Source organism: Prinia subflava, chromosome 6, assembly GCF_021018805.1.
Source record: "Prinia subflava isolate CZ2003 ecotype Zambia chromosome 6, Cam_Psub_1.2, whole genome shotgun sequence".
Taxonomy (NCBI): Eukaryota; Metazoa; Chordata; class Aves; order Passeriformes; family Cisticolidae; genus Prinia; species Prinia subflava.
In genome coordinates, this window is record NC_086252.1 from 22,159,524 (window position 1) to 22,182,983 (window position 23,460).

General features: G+C 34.8%; 1 protein-coding gene across 1 annotated transcript in view; it reads left to right on the top strand.

Annotated features, from left to right (window-relative positions):
• KCNH7 (potassium voltage-gated channel subfamily H member 7) overlaps positions 1–23,460 on the top strand; it is a 207,859-nt gene that overhangs the window by 157,108 nt on the left and 27,291 nt on the right. The window contains exons 6-9 of the mRNA XM_063400641.1: positions 5,941–6,366; positions 10,946–11,345; positions 11,817–12,016; positions 21,905–22,157. Coding sequence (XP_063256711.1) covers positions 5,941–6,366; positions 10,946–11,345; positions 11,817–12,016; positions 21,905–22,157 — 1,279 coding nt within the window. The remainder of the gene's footprint in view (positions 1–5,940; positions 6,367–10,945; positions 11,346–11,816; positions 12,017–21,904; positions 22,158–23,460) is intronic.

Consider the following 23,460-nt stretch of genomic DNA (forward strand, 5'->3'; position numbering starts at 1 on the left):
AATAATATTTTTTTCATGTCATGTAGTATTTCCTAGAAATAAATATTTCAACATTGTATTTGAACAGGTACCATCTTTCATAGTTTTATGCAAGATGTTTTATGGATGAGATAAATGTTTATTTTAAAGTTCCCGAAGTAATTTGGGATTATATTTATAGTTTGAACTTTATTAAATGTTTATGAAATTCTCTTAACATAAGAGGTGCTATGCAGTAGCTAACCTCGTTAGTACAAGATTTACTTTTATTCATCTGTTCCAAAAGCAGCAGCAACAAAACAGTATTTAGTACTGAATATAACTACACCATTTAATATACATATACTTCATATGAGGCACACTTGGTCATGAGACATAGCAAAGTACCATCTAATTTATTAAGGTTTGTAACCATCAAACATCCATATCTACTCTTCACACAGATGTCTGTGTCCATCTACCTTAAAACTCTTTGGTTTCACTCAAGCCCTTATACCTCTTTTGATATTTTGTCACCTGTAAACATTTGTCTTTGTTCAAATTTTCTGGATGTGCAGTACTTCTGTCCAAGATGAAAGGTGTTACCTAGATTGTGAATATGTTACACATTCTTTGTGTGAGTGTACATTAGTCACCCATCTGCTGTTTGTTTGGAAATAACACAAAAAATATTGTGACTTCTTAGCAGAAGTGAAAAAGGTCCAATATTTTCTGAATAACTTGCATTTGGTCCATGCAATTGCAATATGTTCAAGGGAGGAGTTCAGTGCTTCTTGAAAGCATCAGGCATGGTTCCTGGTTCTTTTCCATGTTCATGTGCTTTACACAGCTCCATAGTCACTTGAAGAGCCTTGGTGCAGCATGTCACAACCCTGCCCTACACTTGCTCTCATGAAGTGGTACAATAACCAGGAAACCATACTGTTAATACATGCAATGGTTTGACAGAAATATTTATTTAACAATTCATGGTGGCATGAATCATTTATTATTTCTGCTCTGATTAATTCATATACTATTATGCTTCTTTGTTTCTAGGTCTTTGGTTTTTACTGTGTGTATTTGCATTCTTTAATAAAATCTGAATTAAAATGCCTCTGAACAAAATTTATGAATATACATGTGACAGCAGTATGGGTGTCTCAGAGTCTCTTGAAACTGCAGTTTGAATACTAGAATCATAGAATGATAGGGTGGCTGGAAGAGACTTCAAAGATTACCTCATTCCAATCTCCCTGCCATGGACAGGGCTACCTTCCACTACTCCAGGTTGCTCAGGCCCCAGCCAGCCTGCCCATGAATACTCACAGGGATGAGACATCCACAGCTTCTCTGAGCAGCCTGTTCCAGTGACTCGCCACCATCACAGTAAAAAATACTTCCTAACATCTAATCTAAACTTCTCTTCTGTCATTTTAAAGCCATTCCCTCTTGTCCTTTGCAAAAAGCCTCTTTCTTGTGGGCCCTCTTTAGATGTGGGAAGGTGCTATAAGTTCTCCTTATGGCCTTCTCTTTTCCACGCTGAGCAACCCTAACTCAGTCTGTCTTCATAAGAGAGGTGCTCCAGCCCCCTGCTCACCTTTGTGACCTCCCCTGGACTTGCTCCAACAGGACCATGCCCATCTCATGCAGGGGGCCCCACAGCTGGATGCAGCACTCCAGATGGGCTCTCATGAGAGTGGAGTAGAGGGGAAAAATCACTTCCCTTGACCTGCTAGTCACACTTCTTTTTGTGCAGGAGAAGAGGACAAATACTTGTGTAAATAATTTTAAAAAATAAAAAAGAATCAACTAAATTTAGAGAAGTAAGATTTATGGGAGCCCATTGCTGTTGTAAAGTAGCTTTTATGAAAGTTTTCTGCTCGTTATCCTTTAGGGTACTTTCAGTTTTAAATATTATTCTCTTTACTTGACAGAAATTAGAGAGATTAAACAACAGCTTGCCTAAGATCACTGGGAAACTCAGTAGCAGACACCAGAGTAAAATTCCCAGGTCATCCAACATCTTGTACAACTTTGTGTCTACATATTTTATTTTATAAATGAACCTGTACAGGGAAGAAAAAGAGTCAAATACTGTCTGTGCAGGTGATGCTGCACAGCACAAGGCAAGAGTCCCCTATACAATCCAGTTGCCCAGTGAAGCATATGGCCAACATACTGCAAAGCACATCAACTCAGTTTGGCTCTTTGAACCTTCATCAGAAAACACTATGCAATACAAGATATTTTAAACACAGCACAGGGCAGAAATTATACCTGGTACCAAGCAGGTTTTCTCAAGGGAAAAGATGATAGAACTGCCCCAAAAAAGATGACACCATGAACAGTGTAACCCAGTGTAAAGGGATAAGCCTTATTGAATCTTTTTTTTTTAATTAACTATCACCTGATAGTCCCCCTGGTAAACCACTGATACATCTCCTCTTGCTTAACAGAACAGCAGCCAATAATGAATTTTCATTATCCTTAAATATATTTTCTTTCAATTTCCACAAACTACTGTTATCTTTGAGGAACTGAAAGCTACCAAACAGTGCAGAAACAAAAATCTAAGACTGCTAATTTATGACAGTTCTTTGATCTCACTCCATATTTTTCTCGGTATCTGATTGCAGCCCTTTTATAATAAATGCCACCTTGAACTTGTGATCTTAGGAAGTGTGTTCATGAACCAAAGAAGTGTAGAAGGTGTGTACCAGCCCTGTTTTTATGAAACAACTCAAGCAAGATTCACAGAATCAAAAATGAATTTGAATGAAGTCTTCTAACTTGCAGCAGTGCTGCTTCAACAGTAAATGAGATAAACAGGAACACAGAAAAGCTGAATTTTATATCAGAGTTCTTTACTCAAAGGCAAAATATAGTAAAGTCTATTTAACCTTGAAATGTTCCCATTTTAAATAGATTAAATCTTATCACCTAATATGGCTTGTAAAGCACGCTAGTTATAAATACATTCCTGCTTTCCCCAGGAAAACCAGAGTGAGGTGGTATTTAATCTAGATTGAATACTCTTAATTATTCTTAAGAGAAATCAATGCAGCTGATGTGAATTTTTCTGCTTAGTATTATAATCTTTTTAGTAAGATGCAAGGAAGCTTGGCTTTTTTGTTGTGTCTTGTCTCAAGGTTCAAAGATGTTTTAACACTGCAGTACTTCAGTCTTGTCCTAGTCACATTTCTTTCTCTTAAAAGTTTTCATTCCCTAAACTACCTCTTTTACAATCCAAAGTCTGAGTTTTAATGTCCAGAAGAGATAAGTTAATAAATTTTCTTTTTACTAACAGTGGATTTGATGACATCTATTTTAAGTGGAAATATTAAAATCTTCTGAGTGAATTTCTGAGTAAACTGAAATCTTCCATCTACCCAAGATGGCCAAAATTGGCTAACATCAGTACCCAAGATTTACAAGGATGTAACAAAACAAGAAAATAGAGAAATTAATCTCATATTCAGTCAGTCTTTACTGAAAATGCCAACAGAAAACTAAATAATGTGTTTTGTCTTTTTTGTGTGTACACAACAGTGATTTTTTTAATTTGACAAATGAAGTCATCTTTCTAAAGATACAACAAACAAAATAGTTATATGAGTGTTTGTTTTCACTTCCCATTGCATGGGAGTAAGCAATGTCGAAATGTAAAATTCTATATAAAATTATGAATATGAAACTCACAACCATCAGTTCAGCCTCTCCTCTGTTGTGTGTCTAAGAAACTGTTGCCAAAAAAAGTTGGACGCGTTTCTGCTATGATCACTTTCATACTGCTGTTCCCTCATTTTGTCCAATTGTTTGGGTTTTTTAAGTCCAGTTTTGCATAACTCAGTTAAAACCAATTTAGAAATAAATGTAACTAAAATTAGATTAGAAGTCAGATTCAGGGGAATTAGTCCAACTGACATTAAGTGTTGCTCTGAAATGAAGCAGTGTCTGGAATTTTCAAGAAACAGTGAGAAACACGTGCAGTAAGCCTTATTCTCCTTGTTGCCTAATCCATTTTCTTCATTGTCTGAAAATCCAGCAGGAGAATAGTGATATAAATTTTACAAATAGCAGTTCACTTGGCACATATACTCACTGTTCTCAAATATTAAGAAAACATTTCTTGTCAACTCATCAGGTGGGGGACTAAAAATATTAGGACTGCTTAAGAGACTAAGCAATGCTTCAGCTTGCTGTCAGCTAATGTGTTTAATGCATAAAAAATAGCCAGAGCCATTAGTTAAGTACAAGTCTTAGTTATGATACAAAAAATTGATGAACAGCCTCTACCACCAGCTCAGCACAGTGCTGAGTGGCTGCTTGCAGCTAGCACATACTCTTTTGGATGACTTAATCACTTCTTTCTTCAAGTTCAAAGAAGAATGGTTATTAGCCCTCATGTTCTCACAATGTTTTCAGGGTAGAATTTGACTGAATAAGATTAGTGCCACTTAGACTACTAAGGACAGGATCTAAGATTTTTACAACAGTTTCTGTTGGTAATTTAAACAGAAAAGATTGTGCTGACCCTTAGAATTTTGTAAGATTATGTTTGAAGAGCATGGATTTCCTTGGTCTTAAACAAGCTAAAATCTCAAGCCCCAGAGTAGTAATTGTAAAAAGAAAGCAAATAAAAGCAGACAATATCACTGAAAGGAATACCCCCTTCCAATCATCATTTCGTTTTTGTAGAATTATTCATTTTAATAGTTTTTGAAATAACTTATTTTTTAAAACAAAATTGTTTTTAAATAGCAGAAGAATAAGGAATAAGCAGAAGTAACTGCTGGAAAAAGAGTATAAGATTTCATGAACATGAATATTGCCCAAATGGGTAATAACTGAAGGTTGTCACTATCTGATGCTTGTTCACTGGTCTATGTAAAATGACGTGGTGTTCTGAGCTCCATAAGATTTGGAGATCATTTGCAGCACAGAAAGCAATAATTAGCATCATTGTTGACAATCCCAAACACTGAATAGAGACAAAATATAATTTATCTTTTTATCCTTAAAGGCTTTGTTCCTTCATGTCAGAGTTCAGTCATACTGAAAGAGCAGCCAAAGGAAATTTATTTTATCTTGTGCACACACAATAGCTTGCTCTTTGCAACAAAGCAAACATTTCAGCTACCAGAAGCAGAAAATTAGGCAGTGCTCACAAACATAATCCTTCCAAATAAAATTGAAATCCAACTTAGATAACACCAGCAGATAACAGATCCATACTTTAAAGGAATAATAAGCTTTAGGAATTGACAAAAGTAGAAGTGGAGCAAAAGGCAATACTCCTCTGGTATCCTTTGTTTCATCTTTAGCTGAGCTAGAACTATAGCCTCAGTGAAATTTGTCTATGCATGAAGGTTTTTCACACTACAAAATTCAAAGTGTAGATAGCTGTCCAGAACACTAACAGATCATTCTTGAATTATTTTTATTTGGTTTTTTTTTTGGTTTGTTTGTTTGTTTGGCTGGTTGTTTTTTTGGTTTTTGTTTTTAGTGGGGTTTTTTGTTTGTTTTTTATGGTTTTTTTTTCTTGCCTCTACTTTCTAATGAGAGTAAATGTTTTTGTAGGGAATGTAATAGATGATAATAGATTTGCTTTGGGAGGAAAACACTATGCCACTGCAAAAAAAGTCATTCACTGGCCATGAGTAGGCTGGCAAGGTTATCGTGGTGGATAAATGTATTTGATGACATGCTTAATAATGCAGATTTTATGGATATAAGGTATGCCTCAATGCTTGCTATAGGGGACAATAATCAACCTACTGTGCAAAATTGTCAATGAGTTTATTTGATCTAGCAGACACCATGAATTTTACAGAAATTCAGTTTGACAAAACACTAAGTAAATGAAGCTTGATCCTCAAAACTACAATGAAGTACATTTTGTCCTGTACATTCTATGTTTAGTGGAAGCTGGAGTAGATACACTGTCTGGTTATTGATGTGGTATATTTCTTATTCTAGGTTCTATCCTTAGGGGCTGATGTTCTACCAGAATACAAACTCCAGACCCCTCGCATCAACAAGTTTACTATATTGCACTATAGTCCTTTCAAAGCCGTCTGGGACTGGCTCATTTTGTTGCTGGTCATATACACCGCCATATTCACCCCTTACTCTGCTGCCTTCCTTCTGAATGACACTGAGGATCGCAAGAGGAGAGAGTGTGGATATTCCTGCAGCCCACTGAATGTTGTAGATTTAATTGTGGATATTATGTTTATCATTGACATTCTAATAAACTTCAGAACAACATATGTAAACCAGAATGAAGAAGTGGTAAGTGATCCAGCAAAAATAGCAATTCACTACTTCAAAGGCTGGTTCCTAATTGACATGGTTGCTGCAATACCTTTTGACCTGCTGATTTTTGGCTCTGGCTCTGAAGAGGTAAGCTTAAATGAATAAGAAATCTTAAATCTTAATTTATTACTTCACAATGGTATTCTGTGTATCCTAAAGTATTTTTTCTTGTCATTTAATAGGCTGCTTAGTATGTCTATCCCATGTTTTAAGGTTAAACTAAAACTAAATCCTCCTTTGTAGAATAATGTACAATATTGACTTTCATTGACAAGGGAAAACAATGAATGTTTCAGCTATTATTTTTCATTTATACCATATTTAATATTGTCTTTATAAATATTTAATGTATTGTCTATGATGACTTCGTCAAATGGTTTTATATAAGAACTGATCCTTTGATTTTTCTCTTACTTTTTAAAAACTGCCCACAGTGCATGTAAGTGCTGTGTTGGCATTGCTGCATTATAATAATTTTCCTCTGTTTGAAATGTTTAGATCAGACATTTACTTAGCAGAAAACAGATTAATTGTAGCATAAACTATATTAATTATCAAAGAGATTTGGCCGTTGTCAATTTTATCAAGAATATAGACTATCAAAAGAAGAAAAAAAGATTACCTTGACAGACATTATCTATCTACACAATAGAATAAAAACTGTTCAATATATGCTTCCAAAACTGGCCCAAAGGTACAGAAAATATATGTTATATTCTGGATTCCTGAGTCAGTTCTTCCAAATATTTTTATTTAATTTAAGAAGGGATAAAATCATAATATTTCTTTTCTGAAAAGGAGAGAATTTGGTTTGATTTTTCTGTGATGTACAGAATGCAGAAGTTTAAAAAAAATCAGCAAACAAAGCAAAAGGTAAATGAGAAGTCTACAAAAACATGAGATAAAACTCTGCACTAAAAATAAATGTTATGAAGGAAAGCATTAAGAAGAGACAGAGTAATATAAAGGACAGAGGAAACATATTAATAGTTCTCTTACCAGAAGAGTACATTTTATTCAGAAAGTCATTAAAAAGCCCAGAGATTTAAGACAAAATCTGATCACCTTTTGCATTCATTATCTGTGGCAGGTGCCCATCTTACTGCAGATAACTTTTTCTGTGGTGTTTGAAAGCACAGACAGGTGAAAGAAAAATATTTGTATAGTGGCATTACTTCTAACTCAGACTACAACATTCTGTTCAATGATCAGAAAGGGATGCAGACCATGCCTGAAGGGTCAGGCATGGTCTGCATCCCTTTCTGATCATTGATCACTTCTCATTGCCAAAAATTATTTTCAGTGATTAGAAATGCGGAACATAAAGGATTACAACAGAGATCAATTGCAAAGTTCATTGAAGGCATGCCCCAGAGCATTATTCTTCCATATCTCCCCTGTTAAAGATGTTCTTAAGAATAATTTTTCAGGTGCTAAAATCATGCTAAAGGGATAACTTTAATATAAGACAACATTACAGATAACAGTAACAAGTGCATTCTTGCAGATGAATAGACAAGTATAAAAACGTGGAAGTTGAAACAGAAATTATTGGACCATGCAATACCTTTTTTACTGTTGTAGGCATATGTAAATTGATTCTTTATTCCCTCAGAATCTAGTAATTGACCAGTTTCTCTACCTGGAAAACTGGTTTGTTTATCTAAGCAGCAATGATGCTATATAGATTATGTTCCATTCACTGCGCTATCATAGCTTCTCTCTCTCATTCATGGTATTGAATATGTCAATCACTTTTCTAAGCTGTTACTGACTGCAGTTTTTCTTCCCTCATTGTTAAATATAAATTTCACCAATGATCTCTTTTTCATAGTTTAGCAAGAAGAGGCAAATGTAAAACTGACAGAATGGAGCATTTTCCATTTAATAGAATTTTTTCAGTCATAAGGGTTATCTTTTTATGAAATGATTCTTTTTATTATCTAGAGATTCTTCAAAGAAGATCCCCAATGAAAAATTGTATTGAATAGTCTTTTTATTAAACAACATAAGCTCTAAAGAGAGCTCCATGTGTGCTCATTCAGCTTTAAAGCACCTTGATATCAAATGGAGTGTTGAAAGGGCAGGAGATAATAATCCAAATACCACACACAGCACTACCCAAATGCTTCTATTTGAGCCATACTTTTTCAGCCATAAGAAAGCAAGAGTCAGACACTTAACTTTCCAACTTCCAAAATAGGGAAATAATGTAATTTAAATTATTTTTTTCTGCTTAATGAGACTCAAAATTATTATGGTTGGTAGTAAATAATTCTCTCTTTTTTGTGTGTGTGTGTTGTAAAAGTTAGGTGGCTTCCCTGATACTTGGGAAGATAAAAATAATGAGTAGATGGAGAGGAAAGAAGAGAAAAGATTCTGATGTGATTATCCAACTACTCTTGAACTTGTAGTCCAGCAGATAGGTATGATGAAAACAGAGAAGCAAGCAATCCAGAGAAGAGAGCAGCATCTATCAGACTGCTATTTGCAGACATTAACTGTTGGCACCAGATGGGGTAAGGTAACTGATAGAGTAGGACCCCTGCCTCCTTGGGTGTTGTGCTGATCAAAGTATTCCAGCACACCAACAAAATTGTGTTACATGAGACGTAGCTCTGAAACCAAGAACTTCTGTCCCTGGCCAAGTGACACATGGGAGGTGTAGTGTTACTATGTGAAGGCTACATCTATGCTGAGAAGTGGGCAGCATGTAAGACACATCAAAACTTGTGGACCATCCTCTTCGCCTCTACTGCTGACTCTATTTTAGTGTTAAAGCCTCTCCACTGCATTAAAGAAAGATGCTTTAAGCATATCTAGTCTCATTCATGCTGATTTTACACTTGAAGAGGTGAAGTTTTCTTGTGTTGTATACCTTCCACATACTCCAGAGCTCAAACTGATGTACTTAAGTATAGGATTGACACTGAGGATGAATAATATTAGTTTTATCTTAATATCAAGTTTTATCTTAAGAATGGGGTGGAACAGTGTTGACATATTGTAGATTCACAATCAACCATCTGATCTATTTAAGGGGCACTGTAAGACTATGCAGTCTTTTGTATGATTTAGAGATATAACCACATCTCTAATAGGATGTTTCAAGCACCCTACTAAAAATAAATCTTAACTTTTCTTAAGGGATCATAAATATATAAGCCTGATCCATCTTATAGAGAAAAAATAACCTAATCACAATAATCACAGCTTCTGAATCTCAGCCTAGGCATAGCATTTTGAAGGGTGTGATCTTTCAGACTATTGAGGTCACTAACGTTCTTTATATGGTAATGAGAAATTCACCCCAAAGTGAATTATTATTTGGGGTGTTAAACTGAACTAAGGAGTGTTACTGTACATTATCCTCTTGCTCATTTACTCTGAAAATATGAACTATTATTGAGTTGTCCACTGCAAAATGCAGCCAAGAAAGATTCTTGTTTTGTTCCAAGAGCTTTGGGGTTTTACTCAGAAATGTGGTAAATGCAAGGATTTAATAAAGCATTAAAAACTAGTCTAGTACTTGTTGCAAGAAAGCTTTAATATGATGCGTACTACTATCAGAGCGGCTTGTGAGGCTTGGAAAACTTTTCCTGCTAAGTCTCATGTAATATAAAAATATGCATGTTTAAAAAAACCCCAAACAAACAAACAAACCCATTAAACATGTATGCACTCATGTATGCACACATTTATTGAATATGTTCAGATTTAATGCAAGGAAAAAAGGTAGCTGAGGAGGGTTTTTTTAACTCCAGTTGTTTAACTCCAGTTGTCCTCTTTACAATGCTGTCAATTCCTTCTACAAGGAATTAGCAAGTATGAAATGTATTTACTAATTGAAATTTGAAAACATATTAATAACCTCTAGATTCCTTTAAAAAGATCAGAGCCTCAAAGAGGTTGCAATGGATAATAGCACAAGTCTGCACTAAAAATCTTGAAATATATTCCTGCTTAAAACTGCTCCAATTTATTTTTCTACTGGTGTAGTACTTCTATTACTGGGTCTTGCCAGCACATCTGCATATGCAAAAAGATTCATCTGGAGAAAATTGTCCATGATGTTCTGTTCACAGTGCATCATCATCTATCCCTTGTAGGAGTGTTCTTACAATTACAAACAGGAGGAATCTTGTAGATATACTCTTTGGGACATTTATGCCGTGTTACTTCTCTTTTCTAGAATATGTGTACCAGAGCATTGCAAGGAGTTTTTAAGTTACAATCAAATACAGTCACACAGCTTTGTTCAAGAATATTTATAACCTAAGTGGACAGTCATGTAATTATGAGTAGTTGCAATAACTTACAGACTTTATCACGTTAAAAAATCATTAATCTACTGGATCATTAAATCCATTACGGTCGACTGAAGAGTCCAGATCAAGTACAATATTCAACATGAAAGGGTATTTAGCACATAATCACAACTTCAAAATATCTTGATTTTAAATGTACATATCTTATTTTCTTCCTTAGTCTTATAATGAAATTCATAGTTTAAAAAAAATGAAACTAAGATTACATTTAAATGGGTTCTTCTACTTTTTGTGTTGATTCCCCAAAATAATGGAATTTGTATTGGTTTATTCATGCTTACTATTCATGAGAACATATTTGTTAACAGAGAAAATTAATTTCTATCTTATTTTTACAGACAACTACATTAATAGGCCTTCTGAAGACAGCTAGACTGCTGCGTTTGGTGAGGGTAGCACGGAAATTGGACAGATACTCCGAATACGGTGCTGCAGTTCTGATGCTCCTCATGTGCATATTTGCACTTATTGCACACTGGCTTGCTTGCATTTGGTATGCCATTGGAAATGTAGAAAGACCTTACTTGGCTCACAAGATTGGCTGGCTGGATTCTTTAGGCGAACAACTAGGAAAGCATTACAATAAGAGTGATGCAAGCTCTGGACCATCTATCAAGGACAAATACGTTACAGCACTTTATTTTACCTTCAGCAGTCTGACAAGTGTAGGATTTGGAAATGTGTCTCCAAACACCAACTCAGAGAAAATCTTTTCCATCTGTGTCATGTTGATTGGCTGTAAGTAATTTTATCATGGATTTAAATCTTTTTTTTACTCTCTGTGTTTGAGCAAATGGCTTAACATTCTAAACTAATAAGATTATAAGCATGCAGCCGGAAGGGCAAATTCCTAGGGAAAGGAATGTTGTATGCAAAAATATGTTGTGACTCATTGAGTGTGAGGAAGTAATCAAGTTGCTTGACTACTCAAAATCTGTTATCCAAACTGTCAGAATATTTGTGTTGTATATCAGTGTCTGTAAGCAAATCCTGTATAAGGTAAGAAGGTGAGTTTGGAGTGGATTTAAGAAATTATAGCCCATCATATTTGGATAATCATAATTATATTTTATTTTTCTATTTAAAACTAAACCTATAAATGTATGCATACCTTTTTAACGCTTCCCTTTGTTCTTTACTTTTACTTAGCCATACTCATCTGCAAAGCCCAGCCACGACTTAAGCAAGTTTTGTTTCTCTTTAATCCAGCATTAATGTACGCTAGCATTTTTGGGAACGTATCTGCAATAATCCAAAGGCTCTACTCGGGAACTGCACGGTATCACATGCAGATGCTGCGAGTGAAGGAGTTCATACGCTTCCATCAGATCCCCAACCCTCTGCGGCAGCGACTGGAGGAGTACTTCCAGCATGCATGGACATACACCAATGGCATTGACATGAACATGGTATGTTCTTCTGTTTTTCACGCAGACATGCTGAGGAATAGATAAGTGCATAAGAAATTAGAAAGCGACTGTAAGTCTTTAGTATTTATAAGCTGTACAAGTGCAGGCTTAAGAAGGTGGATATATATCTGAGTTACTGACAATCAAGCACTGCATGTTTGGCATACATTTCACTGCCTAGGTTATTGCCAGGATATCAGAAATCTGAATTCTCATTGTGTATAGGAAACCTTGAGAACTGCAGGTGACTTCTGTAGGCTTAGAGAAAAAAAGTCATAGGTTTATTTCAGATACAGGTGTTCCAGAATTTTGTTTGTTCTTTGCCTTAGTTTCCCACTTCCAGTATCAAACAAGAGCACCTGTGTTGCTATCTACAGAGTAACTGTTCTATAAAACCTGTGGAGATTAATTCTTTTTCAGAATTCTTCCTTGTAATCTAGAACAGGTATATTGGGAGTGGTTTGAAGAGAGGAGCAGGCAGGTTTAGTTGCTCTTTTCAAAGAGAAATATCTGAATCACATGATAGTCTGAAAAATAATTCACTTGCATTCACAACCACATAATTCTGCACTGAAAATCAACATAGTACTACTAACCATTTAGCCATCTGTAGAAACTCATTTCTAGGAACTGACAAGGAATAACACTTATATTTTCTGGTTTTTGATTTAAAAAGCCCCTATAATCTCTTCTTCTATAAATACATGTCTAGCTAAAAAGGAATAACAATCTGCTAGAGAGCAAAAGTAAGCATCTATGTCTCTTTCTTATTTTCTGAGATAGAAACATTTTTTCTGAAAAGTCAACATCAATTTGAAGACACTGAGGGCATTGTACATCTTAAGAACCTGTGAATCTGTGTCTCAATAGGGATGCTTTCCAGAGTTATTCAGAGCTGGAGATGATAAACTTTGCAGAACTCTCCAAAAAGCTATAAAGAACAAGAAAATCTATACACTTTTGTAACAATTTAACTAGAAATTAACTTCCAAAGTTTTGACATACATTTATACATTTTTCATGTACTATCTGTGCATACATTTCTGAATGACTGTCAGAGTACTACATTTTTATGCAATAAACAGAAACAATGGTCTTGATTAAAATCTTTTATAAAGGTGAATCACTGATAGTTTGACTTTATGGTTACCATTAAGTAAAGCAGATCTTAAAAATACATAGAAAATTAATATATTTGGCTTCGCCTGCCACTTCCATGTGTCCCCTCCAGAGGGATAGTATGTCCAGGGCAGGACAAGGACAATTGTATAAACTCTGCTGGGGATTACTGCAGTGGAAGGCAGCATCAGTAGCTTCATCCTGTGTGGCACTGAATAGCTCTAATTCCTTCTGATGGCAATGGAATTGTGAGGTACTCAGCACTTTGCAGGATCAGGCCCTTAAGCTGCAGGTGTGTTCAACCTAAGCCTAAAGTAGCTCACTGAATTATTTCTGAAGATATTACAAAATCATGTATGCCTTAACTAATTCATTACCACTAATGGATGTACTAAAAACACCTGGTTCACTATGAAATAGTAACTATAACTGGAGGTTGTCACGTGAAAACTTTCATAATTTGGAAACTGGTGTATGGAAATTAGTCTTGGATTTGTCATAAATGTGAAATAACAACTAAATGGATTAAATAGCCCGTACTCTGCAATATGATTGTGAGGCAGTATGGAGGATTTGTTTTAAATAAAGTGTGGAAAAACCCTCAATTTAGTATCTTGTTTTGTTGTATTTTATTCCTTATTCTGTTCACGGTTCTATCCCTCAAGTTCTATGTCAATCACTTTATTTCCTTTAAGAGTTTGAATGTATTACACTTAATACAAGGATAATATAAGAATTGTGTTGATTTACATTGTACTTATGAAAGATTTATCTCTTTCCTGTCTGCTTCACACCTAAATACATGGAATAACACCACCCACTGGTAAGAGCAGGAGGTATTTATATCAAATTTAATTCCAGTATAAAGTGTGGAGAATATCCATGTTATCTGTTGGGTTTAAAGCTTGTTCAATGCTTTCTAATTTTAATTGTAACTTTTTGCATGATGAAGGGGTAGATAGCAAAGAGAAATAATCCAAGTAGAATCAGATGTGGGGCAAAATGGTTACTAAAAATTAGACATTAAAAAGTGCTTATCTAACCACATGTATCAATCACTGTTTTACCCCACAACTCAAGTCATGCTTCTCTGCCCAAAAAAAGTCATGTGCATATTGGTTTGCATTAAATAGTTGCTCTGTAGGAATGTCACTGACAAAGTTGTCATGCTGCTGATCATTCTGCATTTTCCTTTGTGTGAATGCTCTTGGTTTAAACCATATATGCATGTTAACACACGCACCAATGAAGTTTTCTTGGGTATTAGCCATGTGCATATGAGTTGGACTTGCATGTGTTTTTTTACTTAATTTTGCATGAAATATTTGCATTTACAGAACAAAGGACTAATACTGTCCTCAGACAAATGTGTTTGACTCCTGCCCATGTTTACTTAGAGTTTTTTTGTGAATTCTGAAGGCAGAATTTCATCCAGTATCTTTTTTTCTTCATTTCATGACTGAAAGCTGAAAAAATTTCAAAAATTAGTCCTGTCTCCCTTGAAATATGAAATGCATCATAATTTACATTATATATATATATGTACATGCAACATATACACACACATATATATATATAAAAATAACATTAGAGAGTATATTTCAAAAGACACTTTAAATTATCCTCAGTAATATATTTAAGAATCCAGGTAAAGTGGAAAATAAAACATTAAAAAAATAGAGTAAACAGAAACCCTTTTAATCTCAAGAGTAATAGTGTATGAAACTAAACTTGATTTTCTAAGCAGAATTCTACACCTTAGATTACAAACCAGAAGATAATACTTTATCAAGTGTTTACTTGAAATAGTTAAATTTAAAATTAGCTTTAGAGACCTGCAAGTGAAATATGCTGAGACCTTGTTTATTTCTTCATTTGCTCCCTTCTGCTCCATTTCTACATATTTTTTATTATATTCCATTACATAATGCATTTTGGTTAAAAACAGTTCCACATAATTATGCATGGAGTGGATAAACAGGATTTGGGATTTATTTTAATCTGGATAAAAATCTTGAGTCTATAGAATAAGCATCATTTAAATCATGTCCCTGTGATATACACTGGCAAAGTCAAACTACAAAAAAAATGTTTACATTGCATATTGTTTCATGAAAGATGTCACTGGTCCCAAAGATTCCAATTTTTGTAATAATTTTAACTATACTGTTCTGTTTTTCCTAAATTCTTTTTGCCTTCTTTTTCCTCTTTCATTCCTGTGTTATCAGTCCAGCACTGATAATAGCATGTCCATGATACTTACCTTAAAAAAAGATTAGTTATATAGTGTTTGAGATTTAATTTATGCATGTATTTTTTACAACCCTGTCCCACCCTTTCTTTCCATGGATCTTCTGTGCATCTTAATAGCTTTATTGGTTTATTTTACATTTGGAAAGAGTTCAAAGAAGTACCTAAGTGGGACAAGCTGAAAAGTGTTTAGCCCAATGTAAACATTAATTAAAATTTTGGATGTGGGACAGACATCTTTTTGGTTTGGGTTTTGCCCAGTAGCAGGAAAGGGGAGAGGAAAACAAAATTTTTATAAATGAATGTATCATTTCTCCTGCAAGCATCCAAGCAAATGCCTAGTTTTACCATTGTGATAACTGTCTTGGCCACCGTGATCATGCAAGTACAGCAGAGCACACACCGGTCTTGAACCAGCAATTCCACAGTAGCAGACAAAGGGCAGGTTCACCATTGCCTTGAGCAGGCTTCTGTGGTAAGAAATTGTCCGCTGATACCTGGTTGACGTCACTGCATTTTTTATTCCTGCTTTTCCTTCCACTGTGGTCACTTCTTACAACAAAACCAGTTTTAGCAATAGAACCAGTGCCACTAATATATTTGAAGCAGAGGGTTAAAAAAGTAAATTAAAATTTCAAAAACAGCAAGGAGAAATTCTATGTACCATCAAAAGACAATTGCAAATTAGGTGTGTTTGGAACAAAACCTAGCAATAAATTGTTAAACTGAGGGAATATGTAATCATGTTGGAACTAGTACTGCTGTTTGCCTATATGTCAGAACAGAAATCATGACATATAAACCAGCCAAGAAGTACCTTATGATTAGCCATAAACCTGTTCTTTCATTTTCTAAAAGAGTCAGCTTAAAAAATGAGATTGCCTAAATTGAATTGAGTCATAGAAAATATGACCTCATAGAGAAAAAAGAATTTCAAGAATCTCCATCTATTTCTGAATGATCCTTTATCAGTTTCTCAGTGCATTGTATTTTGTGGTCTAAAGTCTCAAAAACAAGAACAATTGATTTTTCAACTATCATATTTTTTGAAATATGCAGACCTGGTCAATCTTCAGTTGCTACAGACTTAAAATTTTTCTCTTGGTAAGGAAGTCAACAGTTGAAGAAACTGAAATAATTTTCTGTCTTCCTTGTTCATCAATCATATCTCAGAGATCACTTTTCAGATGTACTCAGAAACTGTAATAAGACTGTAGAAGAACAGTCCACTGCAGCTTCACTAATTTCAGCATAAAGATGTCACACGTCTGTGTCGTGGCAATGACTGAAAATAAAAGGTAGTATTCTTGATAAGGTTGTCAGGCTTCAATCTCATTGAAAGGTGAATTAGCTCATTATCAAATACTGCTTCTCTTCTCTCTCAGTATGTTGAAAGGAAACATAGTGAACATTAAAAAAAAAAAATCATTCCATGCACAGAAGATTTTTCAGGTATATTCTTCCTTCTATGTGGAGCCCAAGAGCTTCTGGAGCAGAATTATTGCCACCTGTGATGTTGTTATTTCTTTTCTAAATGCTGAAAACCCTTGGAAATGTTTCAACCTTCTACTTATAGAAATAATTAATTTCTGTAATTAATTATCACAGGAATATTGAATAGCAAATTCTAAATGCTTTCTAGAAATAAAATTGCTGAACTACAGAAATGTTTAACTTAGATGATGTTATTAAATTACAAGAGTCAAATGTTTGTGACAGAACTAAATCCCACACTATTCTCCATTAGGGGAAACAGCCACCGGGGGACAGAGGTCTTAATTCAAAATCTAAGCAGTGCAATTTGTGCAGCTAAAGAGTCTCAGGTTAGCCTTAAAATTAGATGGCTGGCAAAAAGATGAAAACTAAATACATAGGTTATTTCACCTAACATATAATCAATATTAATTAATTTCACTCATTCTTTCAGAACAAAGAAAAAAGTTAATTTTTAATAAAAAATTCAAATTTTAATATTCAAATATTTTGCAAACTTTATTCAGCATTTAATGATGCCAATGTCAACATAGCCTGAGATCTCTCTTATGCAGCTGAGAACCAAATAGAAATTAAGCATGTGTGGTCATGACACAAAGTTAATTTACTCCTGCCTCTTTGTACCTTCAGCTGCTCAAATTTTTTGCTGTGTTCATTTTTATATGGATCTCAAACCATTTCCCAAGGAGAGATCAAGACAAGGCAGGAATAAATAGATGAAGTGGAGCTTGACCAGGATCCTCTTTAAGTTTATGCCATCCTAAATTCTCAGATGAATTTGGCAGTCACCCCTTATCTTTCCCTCTGTATGCTGAACACCTGACACTCATAAACAGCTCTGACTGGTTCTAGGACAAGAAAGCCTTACTCAGTAGTTTCGACATACCCCAAACACAGCACAACACACAAGAGCCCCCTTGTGCTCTCTTCAACTGCTGCCTGGTATTTAATGATCCCACCTATATTTCAGCAGAGAAAATATGCAACAGAAAATTACATGCAGAATTAGAGGAGTATCTTTGGTTGTAAGGCTGCAAGCACTGGAAATCTCTCAGACTAGGAAAAGCTGAGAGAGCTAGGACTGTTCAGCCAGATGGGAGAAATGAAGGCTCACAGAGGATCTCATCAATGTGAAAAAATACCTGAAGGGAGGGTGTAAAGAAGGTGGAACAAATTTTCAGTGGTGCCCAGTGACAGGACCAGAGGTAATGGGTACACATTGAAACTGGAGGCTTCGACCAAACACCAGAAAACTCATTTTTACTGTGAGGATAACTGAGCACTGGTAGAAGTTGCCCAGAGAAGTTGTGGCATCTCTGTCCTTGGAGATATTTGAAAGCCATCTGGACATCACCCTGGCTACCAGCTCTAGCTAGACCTCCTTGAGCAGGGATGATGGACCAGATGATCTTTCCAACAAGAAGATCGTTTCCAACCTCAATCATTATGTGGTTTTGTTGGTATGGAATGTGGTATTTCCATGTTTAGTGAAAATTCCTGTAGCTTATATCCTGGTTTGCTTCAGGTTAGATACTTTATAAATATTTTCTGTGAGACATATGTCAATACCTGTTTCAGAACTGAGGATAAAAAAATCTAAAAATTGTCATGAATTTTGTAATTTATCCAAAACCCCAAAGTTATCTTTGCCCCAAACATTTGCTTATTGCCTGAGATTAGGGCATAAAGATGTGTCCAAGTCTGTTGTCACAAATGTGCCTGATAAATGTGTGAGTGATACCCTGTCATCTTGAGAAAATAAATTAATGAAGCTGGACTCCCTCTCCTCATAAAAAGATCACATTCTTCAAGGCAGTATGAATCGTGTCCCTACCAACCTACAAAACCTCAATCACTTATTCCATGCAAAATGTTTTACATCTCTCTGGATGACGTTATCCTCCTCTGTAAGCATGCCACATAGATAAACCAACATTATCTGACTTGGAGTAAGTTTTATTCCAAACAGGAAGAGATAACTGAACTTGGACTTGATAACTATCAATGACAGACAACTGGAGCCTGTGATCACACCATCTTAACTGATTTTCCTTTCCTTTTTCTTTTTCAAGGGGGGAGGGCTAAAGCTGATCTTATGTCTCGTTACATATCTTTTTAAAAATATCCATGTGTATTTCTTGAATTATGCATGAGTTCTGATTCCAAACATGATTCTAACCATGAGAATCCAAGATTTTTCTCACCAGGGCCCCGTGGAATCACAACTGAGGAGATATTGTGCATAACAATAGAAGTATCTTAAGAAAGAATGGAACAACTGAAACTCAAATCTGTATTTAAATGATTTATTAATTTTGGATATTTCATTGATAATAATGTTATTAAAGAGCAATTCTAGTTTTATATTGTCGATTTTTTTTATTTTGAAGACTTCATGGATGATTTTCTAATACTTAGTATAGGTAGTGTGTGTACAATTTGATGTTGATGCTGATTCTCACATTATAATATAATTTTCAATACAATTTCAGTAATGAAAATCAGAATATGAGAGTGAATGTAACAAATATTTGAGAGTTTGGGTTGGCAAAAATTTTGTCTGTACTGCACAGCATAAAACTTAGTCTGGAAACATCATATTCTGTATTGTGTCAGGTACTGGACTTAGATTAAGCACCTCACTACACACAATGTGTGCAATATGGTAAGCTCTTTTTCGTAATGTAGGTTTTGCCAATGTTTTAACAAATTTATCTTCAAATCAGCTTCTTTCTTGAATTTCTGAGCTTGTATTAATGTAATAATTTCCATTGGAAACCAATGTTATTTAGTCTTCCTTTCGGGTATTTTAACGGTGATATTAAAAAGTAGATGTCTTTCCTCTCTGACGTATAAAATTATTTTAGAGTGTAAGCTCCATGGAGCAGGGACTTTTTAAATACAGATGCTTGAAAAGGGTCTGATATCTTTTATATATTATTGGCATTTAAATAACTATTAACTGATATGCAATGATTTTAGAACCATTTCATGATCATTCTAAATTAATTATAAAAATAATTGTTTCTAAAAGAGAATAACGGAAGTATCTTCAGAAATATAAACCAACACACATGGTCTGCATGGGTTTTGCTTAATGGTAAAATACAGTCCCTTGAAAATCAGATAAACAGCTGATGTGAAAAATTAAACCAATTTATTCTAAGTGGATTCTAAGTGTTCCTGGCTTCCTAACAATCCAAATACATTTTTTTCCAAGTACTTCTGAATTCAAAATACATTTCCTATTTCACATTCTATAAAAAATGGAGCTCTTCTAAATTGTATTCAGATAGATACATAGCAAACAAATGAATTCAAAATAGTCTTTTATACTCACATGATTAGAGAACAATGTCAAGATAAACACAATTTTTCTCCTCTTGTTTCATTTGGTGAACCTATTTGTTTCTAAGTTTTTAAGTATCATTCAGTAAATAAGTTCCTACAACCTACAGCCTTTTTATTTCAATATAATTACATTATATTAAAAAGCATAATTGGATACTAAGCTATTTCTAGTGATGTGATAGATACTTTTCATTTATCATATTTTCTTCTGCTTAGTATTGTTGAATGCTGGCTTTTTCTGAGGCTGTATAAATTTCATGTGGTAAGGCTGTAAGGCTCAAAACATTGTTCTACATGTGTTAAAACACTGTTTATTATTTCACAGCATTGACTTCAATTAGCAATCATAGGGACATTTCAATTATGTTAAAGGTTCTAATATCTCATTTTTAAAACATAGCTTGACTTGTGTGGACAGAAGCCTCATATCAGAAATGTGTTCATCTTCACTAGCAAGGGATATGAGTCATGAATATATTTCTGCAATGAGAGTGAGTGCACAGGAATTTTTTGTGCTGAAGTAGAAATTATAATAGCAACAAGTGAATGCATTTTGGATATATCTTTTCTCTGCAGAAATGCTTACATATTTATAGAAAAACAGTGCAGAGGATAAACAAGGATGAAATAATAGACTGATCTAATAACAAAGAAACACATCCTGTTCACATATTCATAAGACTTGTAGCATCAGTACCTATTTTGCATTTAGTAATATGCAACAGTTGTAGCTGTCCCTAGGGAAAGCATATGACCCAATCACATCACTGACAGCATATAACAGGATATAACAAGGAAAGGTGGTGTGTCATAACATGTCAGCACTCAGATTCACTCACAGTACTCCCATGAAGTCAGTAGCAAAAATGTTTATAGATTCTAAAAGAATCAGAGGTGTATTATCCTAGAGAACTTAGAAAAGCTCACACATAATGACCAAGTTGTAAGTAACTCTCTTCTTTCTTTCTAAACAAAATTAACATGTTGCCATGGTACTGATGAGGAATCCCATGATTCTACTTCAGGCAGACTTCTATTGTTCTGAATAAAAGATGAGCAAGGATCACAGCAAGTAGCCCTGTGGTTTGTTGAATGAAATCTCAGTAATATTTTTATTTCAGTTGGTCATGTTGCTTTTTCCAATAAAAATTGAAGTCCTACACTTGCAAGTAGAATATAATTAACAGGAAAATCCTAACAAAATGCCTTCTCTCTGAAAAATATCTGATCTTCTTCAGATAGTGCTCATTTTACAAATATCATGGTTATTTCAGCAAAAACCTCTCTTATAATAAATGTAGTACTTTGACAATTGATAAAAAGGAAATAGATCTATTAGTCCAAATAAGTGAAATTCAGTCAAGATTTCCCCTTTCACTGTCTTGTTATTTTACTGCAGTATAGTCACTCATGACCCTGATACCCTTTCTTGCAATGAAAGAAATCTTAATAGCGTCTTGTAACCATTATATAGATGAGTACTTATATGAGTACTCACATTGTGAAAGCTTTGCAATATAGATTACACTATGCATATGCTGAATTTTAATACTCCTACATCTCTCAGAGCCATGTCTATTTGTAGCTCACTTTCTTTTTGTCCAGGAAGAAAACAAAAATTATACAAAGAACTTTCACAGCACTTGCCTGAAATCTTTGTGTTTGTCTTTCCAGGTCCTGAAGGGATTTCCAGAATGCTTACAAGCTGACATTTGTCTGCACCTCAACCAAAACTTGCTTCAGAATTGCAAAGCTTTCCGGGGAGCCAGTAAAGGCTGTCTTCGAGCTTTGGCAATGAAATTTAAGACAACACATGCACCTCCTGGAGACACTTTAGTGCACTGTGGAGATGTCCTCACTGCTCTTTATTTTGTGTCAAGAGGCTCCATTGAAATCCTCAAGAGTGACATTGTTGTAGCCATTCTTGGTAAGTACATTATTACAAGGCACTTGTAATATTTACATATTTTCAAAAGAAATACTTATTGTTATTCCTGGGACAGGAAATTTGTAAATATTTACTATTTTTAAAAATCAAGCAAAGAAATAATTTAAGAAGAAAAGTCTACATTGCTGCAATAATTCATTTGCACCAAAGAGCCCACATCTTTGGATTTCTAAAGATTTATCTTTAGTTGCATGAATCCCTAGGTAAAAGGTAAGCTGTAAGTTGAGGCAAGCAGCTCAGTAATTGATATCCAACTATTCCAGTTCTGATCATGCTGCAAGATCAAAAGTCAAGCCCATCCTGTTCTTGAACAGTGGAGAAGCTGTTGAGACATGTAGACTCCTCTATTTGCTAACTGGAGCAATCTACTCTGGGCATTCAAAATGTCGTCTAGAGATTTTCAGAAATATCTGTTTCTACCCACTAGGCATAAAGGAAAACTAGAGAATAACAGATTAATTTGATTTAGAAGTAATAACACCAGGGTTTCCCCTATATTTCTTATTAACACATTCTTGTTTGTATAGCATGATGAGTTACTTGGCTTTTTCCTAACAAAGTTGGCTCAGGACAATGCTCAGACCAGCTGGGAGCTCACTCACAGCTGGTGATAGCTCTTATGTGAAACCAGTAAGACTTCATCGGCTATAGCAATATAAAAGTAAAATAACTAAAACCTTACATAACATGACTCCAGATTTCTTTCTCCAATTTTATACTAGATAATGAGAATGCAAAGAATAATTGAGTAGATGAGTAAGGATTTTGCTGTGCAGAAGCATATACCAGCTGTAATATCATTCATATATTGTCTTTCTGTTAATTGGCCACTGTAGGAACTTACAGTCAGAAAAGCAGCTGAAGCAAGATGTGGACTGGGGGCAGTATATTGCTATTAACCCACTTTTGACTGATTATTCTGTTTATACTTTGCAGGGTGGATATGTGAGCAGAACAAAGATGTGCCTAAAGCAATCCTTCCTTAGGTTTAGATAATGTTATCATGATAATTTATCACCTCATGCTGTTGCAGCTCATCAGCTGGGCCAGCTTTAGGCACAAGTGAAGTAGGGAGTGCAAGTATAACACTGTGAGGTTTTTACTTAGCTGTGTAAGAGTCTTGCCCTGATTATGAGCAGTGTGGTTCATCAAGGAATTAATCTCTCACATCAAAAACATGTACATTTCTGTAATATTTGTGTTGCACTTGCAATCAAGACAGACTGACATTTTTACGGATTCATCAATTTCTTCCTGGGCCAAGGATGCAGCCTGGATAAGT